The sequence below is a fragment of the Mauremys reevesii genome, linkage group 12 (genome assembly GCF_016161935.1).
Source record: "Mauremys reevesii isolate NIE-2019 linkage group 12, ASM1616193v1, whole genome shotgun sequence".
NCBI classification, from domain to species: Eukaryota; Metazoa; Chordata; order Testudines; family Geoemydidae; genus Mauremys; species Mauremys reevesii.
In genome coordinates this window covers 400,895-410,015 of record NC_052634.1, presented here as the reverse complement: position 1 = coordinate 410,015, position 9,121 = coordinate 400,895, and the positions used below count along the sequence as shown (strand labels likewise).

The 9,121-nt window shown below is 44.5% G+C and overlaps 1 protein-coding gene across 2 annotated transcripts in view; it reads right to left on the bottom strand.

The window, feature by feature from the left end:
* Window positions 1-5,272: 5,272 nt before the first annotated feature.
* The window catches only part of HYOU1 (hypoxia up-regulated 1), a 31,838-nt gene continuing 27,989 nt past the window's right edge, over window positions 5,273-9,121 (bottom strand). For both annotated transcript variants that reach the window (XM_039496498.1, XM_039496499.1), the window contains exon 25: window positions 5,273-8,566. In XM_039496498.1, the coding sequence (XP_039352432.1) occupies window positions 8,505-8,566 (62 nt within the window). In that variant the 3' untranslated portion in view covers window positions 5,273-8,504. The remainder of the gene's footprint in view (window positions 8,567-9,121) is intronic.

Here is a 9,121-nt window from a genome sequence, read left to right as displayed (position 1 = left end):
GGACGCCGCACCTCCCCCGTCGTGGGCGGGTATTGAGGGAGAATTGTGCCGCAGTCTACGTCACAGCAGCGCGCGGCTCCTTCAGGCTCGCGGCAAGTAGCCGGGGCGGCGGTACCCGGAGCGCGCGCCGCCTGGCAGAGCCCAGCCGCAGGGACGGCGCCTGCCCGGCCCCCGCCCCGCGCCGGTGGAAGCTGAGGTAGGGCCAGGCCCGTCCCGTCCCGGCCCGGCCGCTCTTCAGGTCTGTGTGCGAAAGACCTTCCGGCCCCGCAGCGCCGGGCTGAGCGCGGCCCTCGCCCCCTCCTTACAGCAGGTAGGAAGCGGCTCTGTCCGGAGTCAGGCACCGTGCCGCGAGCGCTGGCCCTGTCCAAACCTGTCCTCTCAAGCAGCTGCTTTGCACCCCTGACACGGGGCTGGGCCTGCTGCTGCCCTCATCCCTGACCAGACAGCAAGTGTGAAAATCGGGGCGGGGGGCGTGGGGGGTAATAGGAGCCTATATAAGAGAGACTCAAAAGCGGGACATCTGGTCCCCCTGTCTGTCAGACAGCACAAGTATGGGTAATGTACAGTACATCTTCCTACTCCAGGAGAGAAGCAAGCTCTGAGAATGCAAAACTTCCTAAACAAGGGGACCTCCATTATCAGTTGCCAGTGGCATAGTTTTGTGTTTGTACAGCAGGTGGTATAGAATATCAGGGGTGGAAGGGACCTCAGGAGGTATCTTTAGTCCAACCCCCTGCTCAAAGCAGGACCAATCCAATCCCCAATAAAATCACATTGACAGCAGCACAGCAGGCATCACGGATAATCACATGAGAGGTTATTGCCCATATCATCATGTCATCAACTTCACCACCATGGATCATCCTCTGGTCATCTGGCAGCAGCAGTCTCACTCTGACTGGACTGGTGGTGGCCCTGCCTTTATTATTCTAGCATGTGGGTGTTGTATGCAGTATATATGAGGTATTTTTTCCAGTCCTTCCTCCTTCCCTCTCAGAAATGTGCTGCTCTGCTGACCTGATGGACCCAGCTCTCTTAAGCACAAGTGTTCACTGCACATTACACTACACCGTACGCGTGTGTGTGCTACAGGAGAGGGAGGAGGGGGGGAGTTGTTGTACATGGCTGCATCTAAGAAACAGAATTGAGGATGAGTCAGTGACCCTCACATGTCTGTCATAGCTCGTGTGAGGGCAGAATGGATTGTTCCTCTGTGGCACTTAATTTGTCACAGAGCACCTGCTCAACTCTACCTGGCCCTGCAAATGTTCCTAGTCCTTTCCAGCCCAGGTTACCACAACTCAGCCAAGTCTGAATTCTAAAGCCTCCAAGCACAAATCCATCATTAGGAGCAGTGTGCAGGAGAACGTTCCCATTGCACACTGCTGCTCTATTCTCACAACCCTGCTCCTCCACAGGACGAATGCTATTGCTATTGGTACCACAGTAGCCTCAGTACCCATTTTTCATGGATAAATAGGGGACTACTCTTCTCAGTGCCTTGTAACACAGGAACAAGTGGACATTCCCTGGAATTGAAAGATGAGACATTCCAAGTCAATAAAAGGTACTTACTTTTTCCCCTCCACACAACACGTGATTAGACTGTGGAACTCACTGCCACAGGAAATCATTGGGGCCAAGAATTTAACAAGATTTAAAAAAGGGACTGGATATTTATATGGCTATCAAAAATATCCAGAGTTACCATAATTAATAATAAACATTTGGGAAGGGACACTGAACCTCCTGCTTCTGGGATTAAGCCTGTCTGTTAGTGATCACAATGAGCCTTAATGTAGGTGCAGATTATCCCACATCAGTTACTTCAGAGTTCTCATACCCTCCCCTGCAGCAGCTGTTGCTGTCAGGTACAGGAGACTAGGTTACAAGCATCTGAGGTGTGAGCCAGTCTGGCACTTGGCACTCCCTGGACCTATGCCTCCCTTGCTCCCTGACACAGATGCTGTGGCTTCCAGGACCCAATCCTCCCGCCCTTTGCCAGTACCTGACTGGAAAGTGATCTCACTGAACATCATCCAGGTGTAAGCAAAGTAATACTGGCACTTGATGGCGCTGGCCATGCAATAAAGCAAGGGCACAGTGATGAACTGCACACTGGGGTTGACATCATCCAGCACCAGCATCGAGAAGATGGTGTTGGGCTCCCACTCATTGGCATCGGAGCGGAAATAGCACTGAATTTCCTTGAATATCTTCACCCCCTTGGCAAACATGTTGCAGTGCACCTGCATGGCAGCAACAGAGTCCCAGGTGAGCTTGACACCAGCACAGGCTGGCAGCACCTGCAGCCCAGGGCAACTCAATAGGAATCGGAGACGCTGAGATAGTCACACAGGGAACACTGTGCTCATCACGCCCTTGGTGGCACCCTCACCTAGAAGCCTAGGTTGTCAAGGGGTCCCAGGAGAAGGGGTTGGGGGACATTTCCTTAGCATTTCATCATAGGAAACTTGCCACTGTCTGAGGTCACAAATGGAGTGAGTCTTTGGTCTCATTCCAGTCACTAGCTGACAGCTCATAGAAACATAGTGATTACAGACAGAAGTGGCCCATTAGTCACCCACAGGCAGGGATAGTAAGTCAGGCAGCAGAGCAGGGGCTAGTGGCTAGGGCTGAGGAGGCATGGTGCAGCTGAGTGAGCAGTGTAGCTTTGCATCACTCATGTTCGCTATTCTTGACAAAGCCCCCCTTCCCAATGCAGGGCAGACTGTGTCCTAGACCCTAAGGCCTTGCATTAGCATTTTGAGAGGCACATGACAAAGTCAGAGCCCTAGTCCCTTTCTAAAACATGCCTTCTTCACCCAGGCACACGTTCTGAGACAAGGCCACAATAAGCCCTCACTGATGTTACCAAGAAAGGTGCCCCTGAAGCCACAGACCTTCATGGTGGTGAAGTTTCTGATCTGATCAAATTCAAACATGATTTAAATGTAGCCCCCAGTGGTGCTCTCATTGCGCCACCCCACGTAGTCATAGCCAGGCCACATGTGGTACTCATGGGTTTGTGTGAAGTCATCCAGGCCAGAAACACTGTCCGTCAGCTGGCCCAGTCCCTCAGTCATGCTGTAGCATAATGTATTCCTGGTCCACAGCTAGAGCTTAGAGCTGTTACCACCAAAAAAAACCCCAACAGCTGCAGGATTAACAAACCTAACACTCAAAGATTCTAATTTGAAAATAGGATGAGGAAAAGTATGGAATACCTGGGGGGTGAGGGTAGGGATAGGCACCCAGTGACTATAAATTTTACACTGCTGCAACAGGAATTAATCTTTGTACCAAGGCCTACATACACCAGTATTGATAGAGCAGCAAAGAATCCTGTGGCACCTTATAGACTAACAGACGTTTTGGAGCATGAGCTTTTGTGGGTGAATACCCACTTTGTCGGATGAAGTGGGTATTCACCCATGAAAGCTTATGCTCCAAAACGTTTTAGTCTACAAGGTGCCACAGGACTCTTTGCTGCTTTTACAGATCCAGACTAACATGGCTACCCCTCTCATACTGTATTGATATAGTCCCCATCACAGTAGTAGCCCAGTACTTGACCCAGATTAATTTATCCTTAACACCATGTGGGGTAAGGAAGCATTATCCCCATTTAACAGATGGTAAACTGAAGCACACAGTAAATAACATGCTTAAGCTCACACTGAAATTTTATGGCAAAGCTGGACATTAAACAGGACCAAGCACCAGTTCTGAGCCCTAACCCCAAAACAGTGTAAAAGCAAAACTTGGTGCAGAAATCAGAGCAGCCACAAAAGTTTCAGTGAAGCACTTGTTTAACTCTTCACATCACCACCTGGTGCAGTTTTAATCTAGAAGAGGCTATGAGCCTTTGAATCAAGTTACACTGGGGCATTGGGTGGGGGGGAAGATGGTCAAGCTTTGTTTATATGCAAAGTAGCACTAGTTTAAATTGAAGATATGATTTTTAAACTCATTCAACTGGTGCAAAACCCTATGTGAACACCCTTAAATGGACAGAACAGGTTTAAATCTAATTCTTATCCCGTTTTATTTTAATTCAAAGACTAATTAGATTTCTAACCAAGTGTTCACAGAGGATTTTGCACTTAACTAAATTAGTTTTTAAACCAATTTAAAATTAAACTGGAACAAATTTGAATATATAGAGAAGACCTGTTACAGGTATCCTAGCCTTTAACACCGTCATGGTGACAGTCACCACACTCCTATAACCCAAAAGCAATATAGTTTAAATGGACTATAATTGCACCCATGAAATTCTAATATGCCCCTCATCCAAGTATCCAAGAGCCCTAGCTCGTATGCTCTCATTTGTAAAGCAGGAGTCACCCAACCTTAACAGGACTTTCAGCTACACTTGGTCAAATAAAATTCTGTATGTGGTCCTAATTAATTCAACTGAAATTGCAGAAAAAATGTAGGGAGATCAGTCACCCATGCTAGGATTTGACCTGAGGTCAGAATTAAATTTTAACTCTCAAAAAGTGTTATGGGACCTTTGGCGGCCACAGATGGTGAAACCCAGTCATGTCTTGGCCAAAAGGTTGGAACTCTGGCAGTATGGCACACCATGCTGGAGCTTAGACGTTCAGTACCAAATCAAAGGCAGTGCCGAGATTTCCAACAGACAGCAATTGGCAATATGGATTAAAATGGTATACCCAGAGTTCATACTGTTTTCAACTTGAGATGTAAAAAGATGATTGTAGAAAAGCAAGTCTTTTATTGAAACCATTTCTTAACAATGGAGCAAGTACATTTCAACTGGATTAGTTTGCCCCTTCCCTCCCATGTAAAAAAAAAAAAAAGTTAATAAAACTGACCAAAACTTCAGTACAAACAAGTACCTGAAATGCTAATAGAAAGGAAAATTAGGACTTTAGGGCTGAGTGTCCACCAATGTGGCAAAGAAAAATAAAAGAATTCCACACATACACAACGCTGCAAATCTTTGAACAGACGGGGGTATGGTGTAGCAGTACTTGATATGAACCCAAAATATCATCTGGGTTGGGCTTGGTTCTGTTTTAGGTAGTTCACACCAGTGAAGGTGAAAAAGGAGAGACAATCTTCACTGCCATAAGAGGAATCAGGGCTAAGGCCAGCCACCCCACCTTTGAGGAGGGGAACACCTTAAAAAAAGTTTCCAGGAATGTTGAATATTTAAAACTTTGCATGTGATTCAGGCTGGTTTTTCAAGAGTCACAGTAGAATGCACATTCTGGTCAACACTGAGATTTGCAAAACTAAATGCCTCGTTGTTTGTGTTTAATCTTTTCAATTCTGCACATCTAACAATTTCAATCAATAAACCACACAATTTAACAAAGACAAGACCAAGCATGCAAAAAAATTGCTGCCCTAATCATGTCTACAGTGTGTGCAATTCTAGTGGAGGAGGAAGAGGGTGATGAGATAAATCTCTAATTAAAAATGTTTTTTTCTAAACTGTCTTTTCTCCCATCCAAACAAGCTTTCTGGTCTTGCAGCCTATACATGTGTCACTCCACAGGAGATTTAACTTCATAAGAACTGCAGCATTGAGCATGTGAATCCATCAGTTTTTACTTCACTTGATGTTTCTGTTTTTAACTGTTCTTAGAAAGTCAGGGTTAGAAGATGGGCAAACAAGCTGTACCACAGAAGGTCACATTCTTCTCAGGCAAACATGTATCTGAGGGAAGAACATGACCTTTTTTGGCCCATACTGTCATCTGTTCACCCAAAAGGCACATTTCCATCAGATTAGTCTTCCATACTGTAACTACCCTGCTGTTATCCCCCATCACTGAGTGTACACTGCTGCGGGCACAGCAGCATGAATCCTGCAGCTCAAGTCTGATCATAACTGACTTGTAAAATGTGCTGCAAATCCCACTACAACTCCACTCCCTACCTGCCAAAAGGTGAATTTAACCTATTCTTGGGCCATCATGCTCAACGGCAGAAGCAGAAAGCTCAGCTACTGTCTTTACAAACAAGAGGCATTTTTGACAATCACCACACAAATGTAAACAGTTAAGAAATAACAGGGAAATGCAACGTCAAGGGTAAAATAATATTACATTGTAATGGGCATCCAGAGCAGTTATTGGTTTATTCATCCCTGTTATGAAGGGCTGACTCCAGGCACAGGGTGAAAGACTGTCAGAAGACATTTGCAGACAACACTAATATACATGGACTTCCAGCAATTCAGAATAGTATCCACAAAACTTCCCTACCACCACCATTGAGGGCCAACATTAATGAGACCAGAAGCCTGCTACCAAGGATCAGACTGCAGAGGTCATTATATATGCAGCTTGATGGGATGAGATTCCATCCAAAGGAAGATTTGATGTCTTTTGATGCAAGGACCACAGAAGGGCCACAAACATCCATAACCACACCCTAGCTACACTTATTTCAACTGCAGCATGATTGCTCTTCGAAAGGAAAACTTCGGTATTCAAGTGCTATTAACCAACGTAGATAATTAAGTTTAACTTCCCACTGCAGCAGTCTCCTGTCTGCAGTGACATTCTCAGGGAGCCAGTGCAGTTTGACTCAATGTTATGAGATGGAACTGAATGCAGCATGTTACTGGGAGTCAAGGGAGTACATGATCAGAGATAGAAGGGATAGGCTAAAAGGCTGTCTAGTGGTGTCTGAACTCCACAGATCTCTGTTATGGAGAAGTTTCTGGCTCGCTCTTTGGTGCGCCAAGAAGTTGGAGGAGTTTTGTTTCCACACACTAGCTTGCTGTGTAGATGCTATGAAAGATGGTATTGGTGATGGCACAGACACCTCTCCTGGATAGAAGAGCAGTATGACACAGTTTAAGATAGGAGGATAGGAAAATTGCAGTCCCTCTAAGAAAAGAGAAGTGGGTCCTAGCTTTTGAGAGGAGCCTGGGTTGATTACGGAGAAGGAGGAATTTGGTTACAGTAGAGGAAAATAAGTCTTCAGAACACAGCAAAACCAAATTTAATTGTGCAAATGGGATTACTTATAAGAACAGAGTTCATCCTGGGAGTGGCCCTGGGCAGGGAGCATTGGAAGGTCCAGTTATCTGTACTTCGTGCTGTCTAGATGCATGAGAAGACTCAGGAGGAAGCCTGTTCACGCTGATTTGCAACACCAGTAATAGGGTGCAAAACCCTTGAGACAAATGTGTTTCCTCTGCTTATCTGCTCTTGAGTGAGAGATTGCACCATAAGAGAGGAAAAGCTACGCTAAAAATCCACAAATCTGAATGGTTAGTGGAAGTTCTGTTTGGGCTTGGAAAAGCTGAGAAAGGCGCCCTGACTGATTCACTGATAGCACTGTGATCTTCAAAAACATATAGCTGCTGCTGGGCAGTGTTGGGAGGGACTAGAGCTCTGAACTGTAATGTAAAAAAGTCAGAGAAAGTTTAAGGAATTCCTTAAGCCAATTTCCAAAACAGACAAAAGCATTTTAAAGAGAATGTCAGGAAGAGTATTTTTTTATTTTGGTTGAATAGGTCAATGGAGACCAATGCAAGATGCACATTCACAAGGGCTTGCATATGAAGTAGGTCAGGATCTCACTGATGTGTTTTAGCAGCATGAATGTTTCCAAAAAGATATGAGACCATCACTGAAGACAAGAGGTTTCACAACAAAGCCAGTCTGATTTCACAAGACACTGGGGGAGAAGGCTAACAAGAATAGATTTTCCAGTTTTCATCATTCTGTGCCTCCTCATCTAAAACCTATTCCCATTTGCTGTTCTGGTTGCAGTCAGAGATTCACCATCAAATACTCTTTCATATCTTTAGTGTTCCAAATAGCAATTTGTGGTCCTTTTATTTTATATTTAAACTTTGAACTAAATCCCAACATCTTCCTTTAGGTCCCTATTCCCTGATGCTAAATTCTGCCTGACACAGAACTAAGGGCAAAGAGATGGCTTTCGCAGCACTAGTCTAATGAAAAACGAACAGAAATCCTCATCCTAAGGCATGGTGTCCTTCCCCACCAAATTCTATTTCACTTCCCCATGCATCAAAATGAGAATATACTTCCTGTTGGCCACAGCATCCTATTTCCCTAATTCAGTACCTCTTGCAAAGAGCTCCGTGACATGTTTCTGGGATACTTTAACACCTTCATCCTCACCAGATGAGGCACGGCCCAGAGCGTTCCTGCCAAATTTCCTAAATCTTACAGGCTTTTTTCACTGTTTAAATTTACAAAAACAAAAGCCACTTCTGGTGACTTCAATTGGACTATACTGGAACTCAGAGTCTTCAGTGAGCACATGGTCATCTTTAAACACATGAAAAGACAGACAAAAAACAAAACTCACTCACTAAAATTAACAGTGAAATTCCCAGGAGAAAAAAAAAAAAATGTACATCTCTATTGCATTTTGTCAGCCTGTTTGTCATGTTCCATTTAACATGAAACTAAATGGGTCCATTATAAAAAAACCTGTTAAATAAATAGATGTGATGCTAGAAGAAATTTCAAGGGATGTTATAACTCATCATTCGTCCTGCTCTCGTCTCTAGCTTCTGGCTTCTTCTCACTCTCAGGTTCTATGTAATAAACAGAAACAAAAAAGTGAAATTATGATTATAAAGTGACAGGCATGCTGTACAATGTGTTTTTTGGATGCTACTATAATATAAACATTAAAATACTTCAACACACTCAGAACAGGGGATTGTAGAGTTGTGGAGGTATGCTTGGGCAGTAGTATTAGATTGTAGCTACTACAAGTGGCATGATTAGACACCAAGGCCTGATTCTTAAAACACTGATGCACATAAGTGGCTTTACTCATATGTGTAAGTGTTTGCAGAATCAGGCCCTTGATTAGCCCAAAAATTCTATTTGATAGGTGGTGACACTGGTGAGGACAGGAACAAAAATAGCAAGTTGCAGACATACCAAGGTGAGGTAGAGATTCTTCCATGCTGTGTGGGTTAAAAAGGAGATCTTAAGGAGGGGGTAAACCAGCATGGCCACATATCTTGCCACATGGATATTATTTAGAGTCACACTGTCAGGTTGAAAGTTGCTTTTGGAAAATACATTTCCTTTCCATGTTACAGACAATCCGTTGATCATTCAAGCTGAACAATTACTAA